This window comes from Myripristis murdjan, chromosome 19 (genome assembly GCF_902150065.1).
Source record: "Myripristis murdjan chromosome 19, fMyrMur1.1, whole genome shotgun sequence".
Classification (NCBI taxonomy): domain Eukaryota; kingdom Metazoa; phylum Chordata; class Actinopteri; order Holocentriformes; family Holocentridae; genus Myripristis; species Myripristis murdjan.
The window spans coordinates 14,585,694-14,607,399 of record NC_043998.1 but is presented as its reverse complement, the minus strand read 5'-3'; the positions used below and the strand labels follow the sequence as shown (position 1 = coordinate 14,607,399).

Here is a 21,706-nt window from a genome sequence, read left to right as displayed (position 1 = left end):
CTAAATCTAAACTGGTTAATTATGAGATTCATCGCTGTTAGCACCTGTTGGGTAATTAATGCCAATCACTGCCTTCTGGGGGAAAAAAATTACCCACCATAAAAACACGGTTTAGCTAGCATCGCTCTCTTTCTCTCTCTCTCTCTCTCCATCTTTCTCTGTCTCTTTTCTTCTACTCTTCCTTTCTCTCCTCTCTGCTTATTACCTCGATCAACCTGTGTGCGTTACGCCTGCTGTTAGCAAATCATCCTCGAAAATAAATAAGCGGCGGATAAACAAACCTTGCAGTGATGGCCGCGGTTGTCGGGGATAAAGCAGTCGCGGTATTTTCCCTCAAGGTGTGCAGACAGGCAGACAGGATGTGGTAATGTAAGAAACGAAGATATTTTCAGGCAGTGAAATGTAATCAGAAGACAATACATAATTTAGCGTTCAACTAATGCTGTGATAGTAATGTGGATATGTTCCAGGGTGGTTGGAAAATCAGCTTTCTTCTGGGGTTTCATCACTGTATGTCCATATTCAAATCAATACTGTTCCATAAAATTTTAAGACCCACGTTGCAAATTTAATCAGAAGTCAACCATTAGATATTAAAACCTTTGCTCCAGGGTTTTGGGCTGCAGGGATTCGTGCCAGCGAGGGGTAGTATAGCAGCCTTTTTATTTTCCTCTGAGTGTTGATGCTGATGTCTATCTGGCATGATGCACACGATGCACCTGAAGACACTGACCGTAATCCTCTTTCCAAACAGTGTCTTGTTTAATAGCCGCAAGTGCCAGCCAATACAAAGTGCAAATATCATTAAAGGTTCTGTTGTGTGGCATTTGAACATCAATAAATTATGGCTACATTCATTTGGAGGCATGCGTGTGATTATCATAAACAAACAAAATCATTTCCTGAGAGGGCTGGCAGCCTCTGCAATGCACTGGAATGCAACTAAAGCTGCAGTGATTAGTTGAATATTTTGATAATCGATTGATCATTTTCAGTCGATTCTCAAATTCTCTGAGTCCAGCTTCTCAAAATGTGAATATTTTCTGGTTTCTTTACGATGGAGCCCCTCTGGGGTCAGCTGAGAAAAGTCTGTGCCCTTGGATTACCAATCCACGCCCGCAGATTGGCCTTCGAAATCCATGGACACAGTTTGCAAATCTGGATGAACGGATTTGTAATTTGCAGGTATGGTTTACAAATCCATGTGAATAGATTCGTAACCCAAAGACATGGATTATGAATCCAAGAAAGTAGTTTGTAAAGAATGTGCACAGCTTTCTAAACCAAGGGTACAGATTTACACATGGATCTTTTTGGAAAACTGGAAAATGCAAGAGATGATCAACAGATTAATAGACTGGTTAGGTTGCTGGTTGCAGCTCTTCTTCCAACATGTTTGTTCTTTTCAGGAAAGGCAAAGAAAACATTTGACTGAGGAAGCAAAGATCTATTTTGCTACCCAAAATCAATGGGGCTTATGACAAATGTAGTCTTAAAAATATGCAATAATTTACTTGCTCAAATGTGCAAATGACCTTCACAGATGTTGCTGATCAAAACCCGCCCCCATTCTTATCTGTCTAAGTAATTCATAAACAGCTGTTTATATCAAACAAATACACCACAGAAGTTCATATGTACAAGGTAATCCTTTAAGCTCCATGTTATACATCTCACAACTCCATTATTATTGTTGTGAAAAATGAACATTTGGCTTTTATTTGTTCAGGTAAGTAACATATGCTGTGTGCAGCTACCCTCAGGCCAAACTGTTAGTCAGAAACTGCCGTTACTGTTTTCAGTTTTGCTAACTTGCCTTGTTTCCTATGACTATTGTTTGACCCAACAGTACTTGTAGCTCCTTCAAACATTTCTAACCTTACCAGTTGTATAAAAATTATGATAAATGAAATACTATTTCGCTTATAACTCCCGACCTCTTTAGTCTGGACATGGACAGCGATAACCACTAGAGGGTGGTAAAGCATCTTAAAATTATATATTATACCTTTAATTTTGAGAAACAGTAGCATTTACTATTCTGCTGGAATGGATGCAGAGGCAACCAAGCATCTCAGCCTTGGTCTTATTTGTGTACAATACCTTATCAACCTTATCTTTAAAATATTGTTTGTTTCTTAACTGGTTGCATAACTGGTTGAAGCAAAGGTTGTGACCTCCTAAATCAGATGAGCCTGCGCGGAGAATTCAGCTGGTGTAACTTTTTAGAAACAAATTGTAGACTAATAAGTGGCTTGTTTTTCCACAAAAGAGCCTGGACTGGTGTGAGATGCATTGCAATTTGAGCAAGGTATCTGGAGATAAGTATTGGGGTCAGAAAAGGCAGGCGTACATAAATCTAATCTGTTGTGCAGCCAGCGCTGCATGGAATGAATTATACATCACGTATGGTTGTTAACTGCTGCTGTTAGGGTGATGTGTTCAGGGAGCCTGGTTTAACAATACACCCAATCAGAGAGGAAGGAAAAAGGAGTATGTGATGGGTGGAAAGGTAATGTGTGATGGTTGGGATGTATTGTGTGTGCAGATTAAAATCAATACAAACATAGCTTGGCCTAAGTGACTCAGGTTAGGCGAGATGAAATTCAATATGATGCTGAGATAACACGAGGAGCGTACATGCAGACAGGCACACGAGCTTAAAATTAGATGTTTGAATTCAAGGCCATGCATGCGGAATGTCACATCCACACACACACACACACACACACACACACTGACAAGGACACATTCAAACATAAACAGTGGAGTGTTGAAAATCCACCAGAAAACATACTTGAATGTGCATGCAAGAATGTGTGTACAAAAAAAAAGTAAATACAGACTTGCATGCATCCATGAGCCAGGGTCTGAAATTTGCACCCGACCACCTGCCAAACGCAGGCAGCTTTAGTCAGTGTCAGGTAAATGGAACCAATTTACCAGGCAAATTGCAGCGTGGAAATCAAGTTGCTGTGAAAAATCCCCAAAATATACATGTAAGTTCACAAAGCGACAGGAATCAGAGAATATGAGACTTCAACTCCCACAAATCCTCACATTCATTAGACTACTCTGATTGGAAATGTGATTCTACATCTGCTTTTATCGACAGCTGAAACACCTGAGTGGAAACCTAAAGTTATGTTAACCTTATGTGTTTTTGTGATAATCATAGCCAAAATTTTCCAACATTAGTCAGCTGTTCAAAGCCGTATAGGCTTACAAAAAGTGGAGCAGAGTGGAACTTTTATAAAGACGTGTCATTGTGCAAAGCATGCGAATTTCATTTTTAGATTGTGTGAGCAAAAAATGTTCAAATGTATGGTAATTCCTCCATCCTCGAGACAGTGGCTACATTAGTCTTAGACACTGATGCATGCTCACATATGCACACCTACATCCACGTACTCATGCACACTCAGATACACACTCTGTCCTTCCATCCATCAATCCATTGCCCTCTCATTGTGCTATTTGTCTATTAACCACCAGCCAAAACTCCCTGAAGAAATCCCCAATCAATGATGCATCAACCAGATGGCTCTCATCTCCTCCCAGAAAACTATGCAGGACTGATGCACCTGCCACATTTGCACGTCAATATGTTCACACTTGACACGTAACACGCTTGGAGGGGAGGAGGCGAGTGTATGTTTTACATTAAGAAGTCATCGACCACTTTGGTGCTAAATGAACGCCGAAGCATCGAAGTCACAACAGCAGAATGGCGCTATTGTGTTTGAAGGTGAAAAGCAACACGGGGCCTTGGCTAACTCCCATCTGCTCTTGTGCCTCCTGAGTTTCGTACCGTGAGCGGGATTCGCGATCGATGGCCTCGGTATAGATTTTTGCGCTCCTTCTGTCTTTCACTGAATGCTTTCAGCCTCCACTCAGTCTACCCCTTCCTTCTTACTCTTCTCGCAATATTTCTTTACATATCTCTCTTCTTCTTCTTCTTCTTCTCCTGCTTGCACTCATTGTCTCATTTTATTTCTCCCCCATTATTTCTCTGTCTGTCTCGCAGACTGCTCTCCGTCAGGCTCCGTGCAGCAGAAATGGAAGAAAAAGGCACTCTCAAATCCCCTCTGCTTCCATTTCCCAAGATTCCTGGGGGGACAGATTCAATCGCTAGCTGCTGGTGAGGTTGACAGTGACATCTAAAGGTACCTCTCCCTCTGGATGCCTGTCTCTAATGTTTCCCTGGAATCCCTATTTCACTGCAGCACTCGCTCACTGTGCAATTTCTATCTCTCTATAGTGAAACACCACTTTTCTTGTGTGATTGCGGATGGTTATCATACGAACAAAGATGCAGACACAGTTGTATGAATTAAGGCTGCGGAGGAAGGATCGAGACGCAGGGGAAGCATGAAATCTGCATGCACAAGTTTTATGAATGGCAATAGTGGGTGCATCATCACAGGCACGGCTATATTATGCATTGTTGGGCAGCAGCCTAAATTAATGCACTCTCTGGTTTTCCAATAAGGTAAGGCCCGTTGAGATTATGAGGCTCATTAAGTCGCAGTGTGCATATACACAGACACACTGCCATGCTTCTGCCTGTGATCTGGCCAAAAGATACTGAAATGGTGCATTTGCATATATGCATGAGACTAAACACTGTGGCCAATAAAAGGGCAGAGAAAAAGAAGCGATTTGAATTTACATAATAAGTCATCAGGATCAGCAAACTACCAAGTTGGAGCTTTGGCAACAAAGAAGATCTAAATAGCTGAAATATCAATATGTGGTTTTGAAAATGGTGATGCAATTAAATCTTATTGATGCAGAGAAAATTGATTGCACACTTGTTGTTGTTTTATTCAGCAACTCCCTGCCTCACATTTACAGTTACAGAATAATTACGCTTGAAGCTGCCCAGTACACCCAGAGTCTTCTGCTCTAACCACTGCATTTGCAGAGGAGACAAGTAGTGCCTGGCTCAACCTGGGACACCTTAACAGAGATTGTCGACGAGAGGACAGAGCAGTGTTTCTCTGTAGCTTCCCATTGCAAGCAAATGATTTTTTTTATAAATCACGTGAAAGTAAGGTGCATTTCAATAACATCTGTTTAAAGGTGCACTATGCAAAATCGCTGAAGAACATGGAAGAAGCACATAGTTTGATGGTTACGTCGACAACTGTCATCACCAGCTCAAAATGACATGTCTTGCATTTGCTTGTTGAAAAGCAATCCAAGGCTTCTCATTAGCTTTGTTCAACATTACTGTTTCCAAATCTTTGTGAAGAGTGGCATTGTGCATTGTGCATTGTGCATTGTGTTTCCTGTTTTACATTGCCATGATGTTTATGCATCATTTATGAGACAAAGGAATGTTTTTATGTCTTCCTCTCTCCACCTTTTGCCTACCTACTTTGTCATCATCCACCATGCCAGAAGTCAAGGGATGAATGGGATTAAATCGTGCATGATTCCTGTTACTCAGAAAATGCATTTCCACTGAATTTGAACAAAAAGTTTGTCAACATTGAGTGAGCATATAAACTTTTAGCCAAATTCTGAGGATTTTGCACCACGTTTGCCATTTCCATCAAGCATTTCTTATTCTTTTCAACAGAATGTGCATTAAAAAGTTGGAAAAGTAGAAACTATCACTACTGACTTTCCCTTTATTCTGTCCCTTTATTTCATTTTGTCATTATTTTGGGGCATTTCTGTTTTATTGGATAGTGATAGATGAGAGTGTTGGTAAAGGCAGGGGGTGACTTGCAGCACAGAGCCAGGGCTGGATTTGAACACGGGACTTAGTCTTGATAAGTGGTTGGCGTTCTACCAGGTGAGCCACCGGGGCGCCCCCACCTCTCCCAGATTTTCTCAGCCAGTCCAATCTTTCTGATCACTAGACCATTGCTGTATCTTCTTTAGCAGCTGACCTTTCTCAGGCTGGACAATCAGTACTGACACTGCAGTTAAACAACCAATGCTGTGATCTCATCATGAGTCTAAACTTTTTGAGGCAAGGGTGGCTGAAAGTCTTACTGATGATGTTATGTATTCTGCAAGAGTGGTCTCCTTGACATCTTGCTTCTGCCTGTGTGATGCTTTCACTTAAGATGGCAGATTATATTTGGACAAAATACAGGAAAATGCTTGACCTTTCCCTGAAAGAAACCCCGCTGAAAAAAAACCTGTTTGATCTCCTCTTCTAAATCCCACAAGAAAGAGGATCTGTCTTTCAACTGCAGATCATGACTCTGCTCATTCTCAAGTCTCCGGCACACAAATGCATGCAAGTCATATTTTTTTTAGTTTTTTGCTTTGTCTCCTGCAGGTATACAAATGGCTACAGACAGAGACACACTTCTGCTTCTGTCTAGGGAAAATGGCACAAAAACTAGAAACCACAACAAAAACAACAACATCAGGAGGAACGTAGAAAGTAGAACAGCTTCCATGACCAGATGCACAGCAAGAGGGTCTCTACGCTGGAAGGGAGACGGGGAGGTGGGGGTGGGATTTGGAGGGGGGAGGCAGCAGGGCGATTGCAGCAATCAGAAGAATGGAAAACAAAACTCCTTCTCTGCTTTTTTTTTTTTTTTCGTGTGACTCGTTCCAGGCTGGTAGTTAGCAGGCAAGCGGGCGGGCAGGCAGCAGATCTGTCGGAGCGAGAGCCCAGCATCGTGACGCATTTCGCCCAGCCACATGTCCCCCATCCATGGGCCAGCGCCCAGCAGGAGAGGGAGGGGTGAGGGAGGAGGGGAGGATAGGAGAAGGGTGTGTGTGGGGGGGCTGTAAGCCTGTCCACGGTTTTGTGTGTCTCTGTGTTTGTGCGTGTCCATATGTGTGTATGAGGACGGGAGGGGGAGCAGTGAGGACGCTGCCAATGTGTCCTCACCTCCCTGAGGGCAGGGTGATGAGCGAGCCAGGTCATACTGAAGCCTGCAGGCGGAGAGAGAGAGTGAGAAAGAGAGAGAGGCAGAGGGAGAGGGAGAAAGATGGCGTTTACTTTCCCAAGACCACCACCCTGAGTTGGGTGGTGGATGTGTGTGTGTGTGTGTGTGTGTGTGGGAGAGGCGGTGGGCTGGGGGTGGCTATCACAAATGTGCTCACAGCATGAGCTCTCCCTGCCTGTGACTTGACATCGCTGGTGGCGTCAGTCAACTAGCCAAGCAAATCTGCTGCCTGCCCTCCGGCCGCATGAAGCACAGGCCTGGAAAGCAAGGAGAGAGAAAGAGAGAGAGGGAGAGAGAGAGAGAGAGTGTGTGCGTGTGTGAGTGTGTGCAGGGTGCACATGTGTGGGTGTCTTTTGGTAGCGCGTGTGCCCATATGCATGTGTATGCATGAGGAAGGGGAAGGAGAAAAGAGCCTTCAGAGCCTTGGGACACAGGGAGTGATCTGTTGCTTTGGCCAGTTCATCCAAAACAGACTGTTCTCTTTCAAAGCCAAGCCTCTCATTGTGCACACGCATCGAGAAGTGTCTGCCCAGCACGCCGCAACGCCGCTCAGCTCCTATACTGACGAGAGATATCTGCTTTGACGCACTACATAAGAGTTTGCGCTGCTATGGAACACTGCCGGAAATACTACTGGGAGATGATGAGAATATATACTGTTATTGTATGTAATACAGATTAAGGATCCATTTTCCCATTAGAAACAGTATGAAAGGAAAACTGTGTAACAATAGCAGCGGATTACAGAGGATTTCACACAGCATAACACAGCTACATGTTAGGAGGCCTAAATAGACTTATAATGCCACTATGAGATTTGGCTCGCTTCACTGTATTTCTGACAGACAGAGAGGTTGTTATTGTAAAAGAAACACAGCTATTTTCTCAATAGCTCCTCCGCTGTAATGAGAAATGCGAGGACGCGCATTCTTTGACCGTCTTGTCTTGTAACTTGAATACGGCGAGAACTACAAGCAAAACCCTTGGCTTTCAAACGTAATTTCAATTTTTCACACGAATTTCATGACAGGAAATAATCCTAATATTTGCAAAAGGCTTACCTCATTAATTTGAATGGTCGATTAAGAAGAGGCAGTGTAGCAGTTAATTAGAAACCAGTGGTGATAGCCACCTGTTCAAACATACAGATGGGAAGTCTGTCTGCTTATCCCATGACTGCCTCGGAGTGCTATATCACTGCAGATAGTCAAATGTAAATGAGATTGAAATAAATGGAGATAGATGGATGTAATATTACTCATGGTGCTCAGGATCAGACTTAAGTGTAGCACAGGTTACACATGTGACACATGCATGCACATACATTAGAAATGAGCACGCAGGCAAATACATGGAGGTCATACGCACACGCACACACATAAACACACACACACACACACACACACACACATACAGACACAGACGTAATTACCTGTCAACTGCAAGATGTGACTTCCTGGGAGTAAATGAACTGATTAATATTCGTGAGAAGGGCGAGAGGAGGGGAGGCGTTCAGCTGATTAGAAGTTAAGATATTCACCGTCCCTATTGCTTCTTTTATTACAACACCACAATGACAAGATGGAAAATTATGCACTGAACGACACAAAACAGTAAGGACATACAAAGACGGGCAACATACATTGGACCAATCTCTCCGCTCAGCAGTGTTTGATTTTTTTTTTTTTTTCTTAATGCATGCAGAAGATGTGCTTGTTTCCATTTATATTACTTTTCACAAAGAAGCTGATGCAATGGGAAAATGCTTGGTAACTGCAGCTCAGGGCCATCCTCTTCTGCGTTAGGCGTCAGTGCTTTACACATTAAGGGCAAAATCCACACTCAGATGCTCTTACACTGTTAGCCGCCGTCAAACTGTGATGTTCACTGCATTCCCGGAGTGATTTTGTCATTAAGTGTTTTTTTTTTTTTTTTTTTTTTTTTTTTTTAGTTTTTTGAGGTACCACTTGCCCTCAACCTTCCCCGTCTACATCTCCAGTTAGTCACTTCTTACATTTCACAGCACGCCTTTTGGAAACACACAGATATTGGGTTTGAAGATGTTACTTTTGATCAAACGTGGGCGTACAGGCAAATATATCTACAGCTAGCTAGCCAATGGCCACATTTCTCACTCGAAATGCAAGATTCCTCATGGCTGAATTGCATTTTGGTCTATTGAAGCTTCTGTCAGTAGGGAAACTGGTCTCGCTGCTTGCTCCGCAATAACAAAAAAAATTCTGTATGGTTCTTGCACAGCAATAAGCATGTCTTAACTAGTAATTTAGTGTCATATTCACTCTTGAAAATCAAGTTTTTCTTGAAAAGTGGAAGAAATCAGCTAGTGGGTTGAGATAATCCCATTTGTTTCCAATGCAGTTTCACTTGTTTCAGGAATTTTCCCGGGAACAAGAATAACTTTGTTGAACCAAGGCAGAATAAGGCAGATCAGCCCAGCGGTATCAACAAAATGAGACTCGATTCAAGAAAATTCTAAACCCAAGTTGATTAGCATTGGAAACAAGTGGGATTATCTTATCCCACTAGCAGATTTTTTTCACTTGTTTGAAGAAAAAACAAGATTTTAACACTGAATATGAGACTGAATAACTTTTAGGATTTAGACTTTTGCAGAGTGAATATTGGTGCAAAATAGAGTCTCGAGGAAGAAGCCCTTGCTCTATGATTGTGAGGGACTGATAACAAAACCTGATGTTTACCATTGCTGTATTAGATCACTGAATAAAACTCTGTTGTAGCTGCTGGACATGATGTCACATTGTCTGTGTTTATACAGCAATAAGAGAAAACTACACCACCAAACAGCAAAAAGAGCCCAGAGATGCAAGGTGAATCACCAGTAGCTGTTTTCATTCAACGCCCGCTCACTTTTTGCAAAGCACTAATTTTCGACCTTCTCCTGTTTCTCCTCTCTCCTTTTAATTCTTCCCCGCTCGCCGCCCTCCTCAGTCCTCCCTCTCGGTCTCCCTTAACCCCCCCCCAACACACACACACACACACACACACACAGGCTGTGTTGACACCTCCCTGGCCAGTGTCCCTGTGTGCCTAAACTGAGCGAATGTCTGGAGTCGGTCAATGCTAGCCGGCTGCGCGGCCCCAGAGCCCTAATAAACAGGAGTCTAATGGCATCCCTGGGCTGCCAAGGGGCCTCACATTAAGATAATTAGGCAGAGACAGGGTGCAGGAACGAGGCCCAGGAGAGGAGAACAGGATGCTGCTGCTCTTTTGGAGCATCTGAGCTGTCTGAACTGTCTCTTTGCCTCCCTGCATGGTGTAGCCCAATTTATTTCTTTAGTTTGGTTCATTTGGGTAGGTGGCATCAATGCAATTTGGACTGAGGTGGTGTCGAATAAGACACCTAAATGATGTCAGTCTCAGGCCTCTTCGGAGTGAGAATGTAATTGAACCTCAACCTTAAAATGCAAGGCTTTACAGGTATAAAAAGACACATGTTGAAATCTGATAGCTAGTAGTTCGTCATGCTCAGAAAGTCTAACATAACTAAATGAACCGTGGATGAATCGGATTTGCTGGCTCCTTCCCTCACCAAAATTTCAGGGTACCAAAACTCAAATGAACAAACTACTTTTGAATTCATGTGACTTTAGTTTACAAGTTCTGGTGTTCTTGCTTCTGGGGCAGTAGAAATCTAAATGAACCATACACAAAAAACACATTTTCCACAGTGGTTCAGAGCAAGTAAGACAAACTCTAGATGTGATGATGCTGTTACTGCAGCTCCACCGGGCTCCAAGCTTGCAATAGAAACTCGGGGATGAACGCTCGGCTCCACCTGCGATGTCTTCCTGTTTGAACATGAGGGAGGAAGCTGAGGTTCAAATGAAGCCAGGACTGAAGTGACGCCTCACACACAACTATCTCCAGCGCTGTCGTTTCCTCTTTCGCTGCCTGTCTCTGCTTGTTTCTACAGTGTGTGCCGCTGTGTGTAGATCCGCCTGCTAGTGCTGCTCTATCTGTCCTGACACTCTGCAATCAGATGTGACACGCTGAGGGCTCCGATGACAGCTGAGAAGACAAGGTCACACAGTCACCTACTTTTAACGAAGGACATTCACAGCTCCTCTGGGACAATTGACAGCTGTGCACAACACACACACTTATGCAGAAACACATTTACACACTACATACTCACACACACACACACACACGCGCGCACAGACACAAGGCTGAGAGAGAGTATTCTGCAGACAGGGGCTTTTCTCATGCCTGTGCAATCTCAGAAGCAATTACCTATTAAAATTTCATCCTACCCATCTCAGGATGTTTAGGAAAAGATTATAACTGCTTGCGAGGTAATTAAGCCTGCGAATGGTGAATTGAGTTGTGAATACAGAATACAGTGTGTGTGTCTGTGTGTGCGTACATGTGTGTATGTGTGTATACTGTCTTAGCAAAACTAATACTGCTCCGCACCTAGAGCTCTTCAGTGCAACACGCTAAATGACCCAATTACACTGAGAATTGAGAAGTACAGTAATGGTCTGGGGAAGTGTTTCTTGCATTAACTCACAAGGATAAAAGCGGTTCGCCAATAAAATTTCATGAGGAACTTCTTCAGCCGATTATACAGCAAGTGCGCTAACACCAAGATTAGCCGCTGGTTTGTCAGTTAGCCTTAAGACGCTCTCAAAATCTCTCGTTCCTGGTGCCAAAATTATGGTGAGACACACCCTCAAATACAGTGGCTATAGTGCCTCCAGATGTTGACTTTTTCATGGCAATCCAAGACAAAGAGCATAGTTTGACTTTGCACTGCGCCTCAGAACTGCTTTAGTTCATTTATAACAAAAGACAACGCTCTGCCTGTCCTTCGGATCTTTGAAAAAGGTTAGCTGCCATCAGTCTCGGTGCTGCCACACAGATCTTTTGACTCCCGACGCTGTCCTGATCCCGCACTTTCTTTCTTTCTCTCTCTCTCTCTCTCTCTCTCTCTCTCTCTCTCTCTCATTTTCTCTCTCTGCCTCCAACCCTTCCTTCTCTGTGTCTTTGTGCTCTTTGATGCTGAAAGCGAAGAAACACTAGATTTTCAGCCCTTTAAGAATTCACCAAAGTCTCTGAGTTTGAGACGACATGAAAGTCGGCCAGCCGGCCGTTTTGGGGATTGGTGGGCTGGCTGGCTCGGGTTCACCAAACACTGAGGGTTCCATATTTAATAATGCAGTGGGGGTGTGGGGGCTCCCACTATACACTCATGGGGCTTTGACATAACAAGCACAAATCTCAGGCCTTTTGTATTACTAATTGATATTGTGCATCCCATTTGTTTTCCGTGTGCAATACCTCTGATGACAGTTAACTCTTCTGCCCTGCCTGTCCCAGTGGTGGGTTAATCATTACAAATGCATGCTGGGCAGCTGAGCTTTGCTCAAACCCACAGAACTTTATTAAAAATCCAGTGGAGATCCCAAGGTTTCCAAAGATGCCAAATATGTCCTGCTGAATTGCCGGGAAATATGTATAAAATGATGCACAACACATCTAAATCTTTTCTATTTGATGTAAGGCTGCAGCTGTAAAACAGTGGTAACTTAGGTTTGAATATTTCACTCAACAGAAGTGTGATGTAGCTTCAGTGAAGCATTACAACCCGCAGATACAGAATATTTATGTAACATTTCCATACAATATGGAATAAAAATTTGAAATTGATGCTACTTAACAGGAAATTAAAGGGAAAATCAGAGTTCCATGAGTTAACAGCAATCCACACACTAGAATTAACGGCTCGACCTGCTGTTCTGTTATGGCTCTGTTGATAAATGCATTTAATACATGATATAGCAGCTTTGTTTTGCAGAGAAATAGCATTTTGTGACTGACAGCCACGAGTCCCCAGTGAATTTTCTCCACCCATATAGATAAGCCATGAAAGATTTCCCAGACCAGATTCATTGATGCTGGTAATAGGGCAATCTGGCCATAAGCTATAATCAATATGTGGTGTGCACTAATAATAGATTGTCCACCTCATTCCTGCATTACAGCTGAACAAACTATCTTTGTATGTGAATGTGTGTGCTGAAAAAGCCTCCATCTTAACAAGTCATTTTGTCACATATTCAGTGTTAATTTTTTTTTTCTTCAAACAAGTGGAAAAAAAAAAAAAAATCTGTCAGTTGGATGAGATAATTCCATTTGTTTCCCATGCAATTTCACTTGTTTCAGGGTTTTTTTTTTTTGGTTTTGGTTTTTGTTTTTTCTGGGAACAAGTATGAATATGTTTAAACAAGGTGGAATAAGAAAGACCAACCTGATAGCATATTTGTTTTCCTTCCATAAAAAAATCAACAACAAGATTTTATAGTTGAATTGGGAGACTAAATGACTTATTAGGATGGAGATATTTTTTGCAGTGTGTGTGTGTGTGTGTGTGTGTGTGTGCGCACCCGCTTGTGCACATTTACAGTGGACGCTTTCACTTGAGCACTTGTCTTTACGTTGCAATTAATGCTCTTTTCACTCTCCTCCTCCTCCATCCTTCCGCCTTCCTTTGCATACACAGCAGCTCTCCCTGTGAAAAATCATCTTGCCCTTTTCACTCTATTTATCTTTCATTAATCACTTAAAACAAGAATAACATGTCCATATCCACCAAATCCATACCTAATTCCTCTCTCCTCCCTTCCTTCCTTCCATCCATCTGTGCCTGTGATATATGGTCTCCCTTGCCAGCGGAGGGACGTGTTAACCAATCGGGTGGCTATCTGGGAGGATCCTGCCAGATCACAGAGGTTAATAACATTCCATATGATTACCCACAAGCCCTGGGATTAGGAGGTTCGTGGGAGCAGGCTCCACATCGCAAATAATAATCGCTATTTCACAGTGATGTCCTCCTGGTCACTCAGGTGCTAGAGGCCTCCCTGTTATCTCGTCTCGCCCGCAATGAGGAAAGAGGGGGAAAGAAAAAGTACGGTGGACCCCAACACCTACTAAAAGTGTGACTTTTCTCATTTCGTGGCAGCACATTTGAGAGCGAGACCCCCTGTGAAACCAAGCAAGACCATTTTAATGAATGTGACCTTTTTATCCCCTTTCCCTTGAGATCCACTTCCATGACGGGGCTGATGGATTCTGTGGGCGTAGTGCTTCACGCTGAACAGGGTTATGTCACATTGTTATAATATGGGAAGATAATATAGCATCCACTACTGTACGTTTTCCTCTTTCTCACAGTTACGCTGCAAAACATCTCCATCTCAACAAGTCATCCAGTCAAAAAATCATCATCTCATCAACTTGCAACCCGAATTTTCTTGAATCAAATGTTATTTTCTTGATAATACTAGGCTGCCTGGCTTCAATATATTTATACATGCTCCCAGAAAACTACAAGTGAAACTACATTGAAAACAAGTGGGATTATCTCATCCATTACACTTGTTTTAAGAAAAACAAGAATTTAAGACTCAATATGAGACTAAATGGCTTGTTAAGATGGAGAGTTTTTGCAGTGTAGAGGCGGTGATTCAACCTCTCTGAAAACCAACAACAGACAACAAGACAAAGGCAAGAGACTGCAAAGCAACATTTATCTCAACAACTGATTTCATCTTGTGCTCTTTTGAAACCTCGTGAAAAACAATTTGCCATTCATTTCAGATAATTTCACTTGTTTCAAATGCATTTTTTACTACTTTTACTATACAAAAAAAAATTACTGAGACAATTTCAAGGAAATCACTGAGGCAGGTTTCTCTGCATTGTAAATATAAGGGAAATTGTCTCATCACACTGGCATTTTTTCTCACTTTTTCCTCTCAAATAATAGGACTCTTGAACTCAATACCCAATCACATGAATTCCTAAGATGGATATTTTTGCAGCACACCAAAAAGCCAAAATGAATCTTTTTGATGTGAAAGGATTTCAGCCACCGTCAGATGGAATTGTACAGGGTGCCATTCATGTATAGCTTGACAGCAACGCAAGAGATGAGGGAGAAACATTCCTCTGACAAGATGAGTGTCAGCCACACTCACTCAGTGTCTCAAAATACATCTTTTCTAGTGGAGTTCAGCCCAGATCTGCTGTTTGCTTTGCTTTGGAGTGGGGTAGAGGCGCATGAAAAAGCAGCAAAAAGGGGGAGGTGATGCAACCTTGGTGGAATCTGAACACTTTGTACTACTTGAGATGTTTAGCTCCCCCATCTAACCTCCCCAATGCCTCAATGCATGTGTGCTGCTACGTCTCTGTTTGTATCTGTGCGTGTGTGTGTGTGTGTGTGTGTGTGTGTGTGTGTGCTTTGAGCTGTTTGATCTTCTCTGTTAAAACACAAGGCTTACCAGAACCGTTGTACTGTAGCAGCCCACGGGACACAACCGAAATAGATGGCATTCATGGCTCAGTATTCTTACCCCTCTCCCAAAACACTAGCACCACCTCAACCCCTCTCCCATGCACAACCCCACCCTCACCTCTCAATCACCCCCCTCCCGCCCTCTGTCTGTCTCCATCTCTCTTTCATTTGGGTATATCATGTGGGCACAGACCAACATAAAACCAGTTTCAAAAAGCTTGTCAAAAGATGGCAGAGGGCAGATCTTTCTTGTGCTTCAACTTTATGAAATGGACGGATATCTGGCCAGTGTGAGATAAAGTAAAACTCAGTTCTGCCAGTTGAAACAAAACAGGAAAAAACCTGCAGGGAGCTGCATGTTCTTCCCAAGCTCATAGCTTTGAAATGAAAACAGCTCATGTTTTTTTTTTCTTTTCTTATTTCTTCTTTGTGTCCCAGCAGGCAGCACAGCTATATTAATTCAGTTTAGGTCAGTTGTGATGACTGACTTGATCTTTTCCTTCTCACCCCCTCACCAAACACTTAAACTTTTCACTTTCATAATGTAATCATTTTTCAAATGAGCCTCTCCAAAGAATTCGATGGGAGCCTCTCTTTCACCAACCTGGACACATTCAAACAGCCTTAGCAGCTTTAAATAAGCAGCTTTTTGCTGACACACACCACACCCACACCTCCATACGCTGCACGCACAATTCACAGCAGCCGGTAATGAGCTGTCCAAAACTCCTAGAACAACTCACGGAGGTTTGTGGCCCTGGAAACATAGTGCTGCGAATGCATCCCAAGGGCCTCCTCCCCCCGATACTGCTCACCTGGACACCCGCCCTGCAGCACACTGGCGACGGCCCTGTCAAGGAGAGAAAGAGAGATTGAGAGAGGGGTGGTGGTGGTTTGGGATGTGCAGACATGAGGAATTGTGCATAACATGGTTGATTTAATTATTCAGTTGGGCTGCGCCGCTGCACAGCATCTTTTCATTAAACGGTGCCTGGTCCAGCTAACTGGAAATACCGTGATTCCCTGCTGACTGGGAGGATTGGGTTTCAGTTGTCCTGTTTTTATTTATTTATTTTGTATTGTGGAGCCGATCATTGCAGATGTAGTCTTGTCTGTTACATTAACGACTAATAAAACGCAGGAAGATGTTTATTCTTTGACAATAAAAGCATTTCCACTATGCACTGATCTCCAAACAGACGGAGACGCAATAAAGCGCAGCGTTGCTTTACACTCAGTTTAGTGAAAGAAATCGCCCCCGCCTGATGAGTGAAGTGCAGCCCACGTAATGTTATGCTATAGCACACATAAGCAGTCTGCTGTAGATATACTACAGTGGAGAGACCATGCAGCACCCACCCCTGTGCATAAAGCGCCGCTCTGTTCAGAGAGGATGACATAAGTTGTTCTAGGAGCCAGATGGGTTGGAAACGTGTTTAATGTGTATGAAACAACTTACAGGTTCACGATCTTATGTTCTCTTGCCAGCCTAGATTTATTCCCACTATCTACTTGTGACGTGCGAGGAGGGTGGGGGGCTTAGATGAACAAACGAACAACACCTTGCGCGCTCCAGATCACTGCGAGTGCGTAGGCTACTACTGCAAGTCTGTTGTAAACAAGCGCACTGAGAGAGAAAGAAATAGGCAGCAGGCAGAGAGAGAGAGAGAGAGAGAGAGAGAGAGAGAGAGAGAGAGAGAGAGAGAGAGAGAGAGAGAGAGAGAGAGAGACTTACCTGGACATGTTCTCTCTCTGGGGCCGGTGCGCCTTTTCCAAACCTAGTTTGGTGAAAATCCCCACAAGGGCCATGATGGCCACTACTCCACATATGATGTAAACGATTAAGTTCGTCTTGTCTTTGGTGCTGTCGTGCATCTTGTTCATTTTCTTGAAGGGAGTCTGCCCGGTCTTCATCCACACCGGGGTGTCATAATTTTTACAGGTGCTCTGATCCAGCCGCGAATGCTTGTACGAGCAGCAGAAGCGGAAGCCACAGGTGCCGCAGCAGTACAGATAATTGCCCGTTTTGCAGATGAACGGCGGGTCCCACTGGCCCATCACGTCGTAGTAACCCCGACATTTGTCCTCCGTGTGCGGGGTCTCCTCAGACACGCTCTCCTCCTCCCTAGAGCCGTTGGAGGTGGCGATCATAACGAATCCTCCAAGCAGTCCAGGCTCCCCGTCAGCCTTGCACACCAGAGCCATAACTTTGACCAACAAGTAGCCAAGGAGAAAGTATTTCCCTCTCATTGTGCTTTCTCCTCCGTTCAACTTCACGCGAAAACGAAAAGACTTGGAGAGAGGAAGAAAGGCGCACGGTCTTGATACTGTGAAAAGTCCAGAAACATACATCCAAACGACAACGCACCGCCATCCGCGCTGATGAGCATCTTTACTGCTATGCCCGCATCCAAAAACGCAGGAGAGAGAAAAGGCATTTAGTAATTCTTCGTGTAATTAACTGTTAACTAAATCTAATTAACTGTCTTCCGCGTAATTACGCACGCACGCTGCAACGGATATATAGGTCCTTTCAAAAAGACATTTGCAGTCTCAGATTTCGCGTTTTCGGGAGTGCATCACTTTACATATCCATCGGTGCGCTCTTACGCACAGGAGTAGGCAGAGACACAACTAAGCCGCACCGGAGATGAGAGCGCCAGTGAGCGAATAGAAGAGCCGAGGGTGGGAGAGCTTGGTGCGCAAAAGGAGAGGAGGAGAGGAGGAGGAAAACAGGGGGAGGGAATGAGACTGCGAAGGCTGAGAGCAGTGAGAGAGAGCCTGTATTGTGAAATATGATGATAAAGCCCCCGAAAATGCACAGCACATTTCTGCTTTACCGTAAAGGAAAGCGTAGGATTTTTTTTAAAAATAAAAAAATCTGACTTTATTCATTTTCAGTCGTAGGTTGCCTTTGTTTTATAGAATTTCAGAAATCATAACTAGCTTATTGTGTTGCTATAGGCAGTGGTATGCACAGCCTCTCAAATCCAACGACGCATATTTGGAGAAACAGCCCTTTTACAAAAATATTTACCAGATCCAGGGACATGAGTAACTACCACATATTTATTTATTTATTTATTATTTATTTATTAAATATTCCAAGCATTTGGCCTTCATCCAAATGTAAACAAAATGTATAGCTACACAAGACCAAATCATGAGCTATACAGTGGTTGTGACAACATGGTGCAACAGTGAAAGTCCAGTATTTATGTATTTATTTATGGCCCGCTTTCACTTTTACAAATAGTCTGGCTAAGAGGAAGCGCATAAGCTGTAAACGTTAAGAGTTTAATTGCCAAACATTATCCATTTGGGAAAATGTTACCATCTGAAATTTAATAGTGAACTTCTCAAAAACAGAATGATTCTATGCTCAGATACACAACTGTTTTACGGGGAAAAAATCTTTAGATGGCTCATAAATTTAGGCTAAGTATAGCTCATAATGTGCTTTATTTTCATTCCAGCAATCACTTTGTAAGGCTAGGTGCCATTTTTGAAATGGTGGATATCTCATTTTGCAATGAGACTCCTCGCTTATTGGGGTTATTTCCTGCTGCATTACCTGTAAAACAGATGCCACAGGGAATAAAGTTAAAATTGAAATGAATAAAATGAAATTAAACTGAACTTGCTGCCAGTTTAGTTTGTAACAGAGGGATTAAAACTTTCAAAAATATGACTTCCAGCTGCAAGTCAGACTTTTAAAAAATATTTGCGTATGCATTCAAAATGACAGTTGTTTTTTGGGGTAAAAGCAACCTGTCTGAGAGTTTCAAGAAGGCAAATTGGTCTCTCAGTGTACATAGAGTACTATAATGTGTGATATCCTCAGGGTATCCCTTATGCAGGAAAAAAGAATTAGAAATCTTTTCATGTTTTACAATTCCTTTAAGGCAGTCATTTGAACTGTCCTTCCTCATGTTTTCTTGTTCCACATGACTGTGCATCCCTTAGGACATTCTTTCTCAACATGAGAGGGGCGCTTATGCATTAGAAAAGAGGGGAAAGGGGAAGTCACAAACAAGTTATATTAAATTGATTTCAGTTTCTTTTTTAAATAAACTGCTTTAAAAAAATAAATTCAAACCAAACCTGTAACCTCCGAGTTGTAATGACCGAGTTTGTGGTTATAAAGCGAACCCAGGTAAAACTGAATGCATTCGCAAAAAACATGGAGCCTGACTCATTTTATGCAACACTAGATATTAATCACATGTTCAGGTTACTTTTAAATATGTGCATGTCGGCCTGGGCCCTCCACCGGCCCAGGCTCACCCCTGCCGGTGGAGGGTGTAGGTGAGTGACCGTGGGTAGCCGGGGTTCCATGCCCCCCTTTATGTGACTTTTTGTATACTTGACTATCATCCTTTTAACTGCTGCTTACATCCCCCGGTTTCCCTTTGTCTTTGTCTTGTTTGATATGTCTTGTTTGTTTGTTATTATTATTATGAAAAATGAATAAAAACTGAATATCAAAAAAAAAATATGTGCATGTCTGTATAACAACCACAACTAACAATTTAACCTAATTAAACTAGTAGAAATCATAACAGATTAACTTAAGGACTACTATTTATTTCAGTTTAATGTTCAGTTTCAGTTTCATTTAGTTCAGTTTCACAAGAGCTACATAGTTTCTCCAGTCAGTTAGAAACTGCCTGGCGGGGTCGTTGAGGTGCTGCATTTTGCAACATCTCTGTCCATGGTGCTGAAAAAACCCCTCTGTCCCTGTCCAAGGTCCTGATAACCTGAACTTGCCCTTTGTGTGAACCAGGAGATGCAAGCAACTCTATCATCTGGGATTCCCTTTTTCAAGAACTCCCAAGTGGGTAAGATTTTATACCACAGACAGATCATTTTAAAATTTATGTTTAAGAAGGTTTTGTGGCTGCCTGGTCTGTAGGCGGGAAGAGTGAGCTCTCTGACCAGAACAGTCACTCTTTGATTGCGCTAACTTGGAGTGAACTGACTAAATAATAGCTAATTCTTATTTTTTCCGGGGATCCATTGTGAACCCATCAGTGATTCCCGGGACTGGATGGTGTCCGGTTTGGGAATCACTAAGGAGAAATCAGGGAGCAGGCTGCAAATTTTTTCTGAGTTCAGCAATTCGTTAATATTGTTGCCAGAATTGTGATCGTAACATGTAGCCGTGAGTGTATGAGTGAGTGTCTGATTTTTCCCTGCCTGTAACATGTGAGGATAGCCTGCAGTGAGCAGCCACACGGGGGGTCACTGCTGCTGAAGTTGCACAGATTCACACAGGAACTGTAGTCGATCACCGATAGCTGCTGACAGAAGCTAGCCGGTCAGAGCCAGCTGTGTCGACACAACAGCAACACAGCAATCGAGTTAGTTTGCAGGCTTGCTGTTAGTATCACAAGGGACGAACCAGTTTGCTTGAGTAACCTTTTAACCAGCGGATCTTATGGCTGAGAGTGAAGACATCTTTCTCAGGGCAAAACATCGGACATTCAGCGGGCTGACCGAAGGTAGCCGACCTGCTGTCGTTTGCTTCTGTAGCGAGTTAGCCAACTCGCAGGCTAGCTTGTGCTAGCTAACGCTCTGTTTCTTGGTTGTTACACAAGTTTTTCGACATACTTGTTGCTGTTAGCTAGAAGACAACGACCTATCAAAACAAACGCAGTCATTTGACAGCTTTTGTTTTGTTCGCTTAAGACCCTCGTAACCGTAGTCAGCCGTAACTAAGCTAGGCTAGACGATTAACTTGCTAGCTTGCTTGTGTTTACAAAATAAAGTGTAAGGTTATTCGAAGTTTTGTCGCATGCCTAGTAATAAATAGGCAAATAGGTTAAATATAATGCTTGAACGTTTAATTATGGGGTATTGTAACTTTCTTTTAAAGCTGTTGTGGTGATAATGAGCATAGCTTGCTTTTGCGTATGTCATATTTCCACAAACTGAGAAGTGGTGAACACAAGGCTTCAAAGTAAAGTTGTCCGACAAGCTTTTGGGTTTCGCTGCTCTGAGCCCGGGGCTGAGTACCGAATCTCTCACTAATTTGTTTATAGCAACAATTCACAACATTTGTGCGCTTGAGACAGGCTATTGTGTATCTCCAATAGCATCAACAGCTACAACTTGTTGTCTTATTGTTGTGATCACCAGACCTGTTTCAGAGCTATCACAGACTTCAGGATTCACAGCTCTATCATCACAGTTCACAATGTGATCACTCTCAGGGGAACATTGACTTCTAGCTTCTTTTTTCATTTTTTTTCAGCACCTATGTTTACCCAGGATAAATGATGTCTCCTAAATAAATAATGAAAATAAAGAAATGATAACAAAGTATCGAACATTTCAGTATTTTATTATTTGCTGCGAAAGCGAACCCTCTTGCGCTTTCATCTCAAATTATGATTAGTATTGTTTTGAGCGCACCATCTGCCACCTGAGAAAGCTC

The 21,706-nt window shown here is 42.8% G+C and overlaps 2 protein-coding genes across 2 annotated transcripts in view; one reads left to right on the top strand and one right to left on the bottom strand.

The window, feature by feature from the left end:
* shisa9a (shisa family member 9a) overlaps positions 1–17,517 on the bottom strand; it is a 51,539-nt gene extending 34,022 nt beyond the window's left edge. The window contains exons 1-2 of the mRNA XM_030078229.1: positions 17,003–17,517; positions 16,011–16,117 (exon numbers count right to left, since the gene is read on the bottom strand). Of these exons, the coding sequence (XP_029934089.1) occupies positions 16,011–16,117; positions 17,003–17,517 (622 nt within the window). The remainder of the gene's footprint in view (positions 1–16,010; positions 16,118–17,002) is intronic.
* Positions 17,518–20,560: 3,043 nt separating this feature from the next.
* Positions 20,561–21,706, top strand: part of cpped1 (calcineurin-like phosphoesterase domain containing 1) — a 43,719-nt gene continuing 42,573 nt past the window's right edge. Inside the window, exon 1 of the mRNA XM_030077724.1 lies at positions 20,561–20,771. Within this exon, the coding sequence (XP_029933584.1) occupies positions 20,708–20,771 (64 nt within the window). The 5' untranslated portion in view covers positions 20,561–20,707. The remainder of the gene's footprint in view (positions 20,772–21,706) is intronic.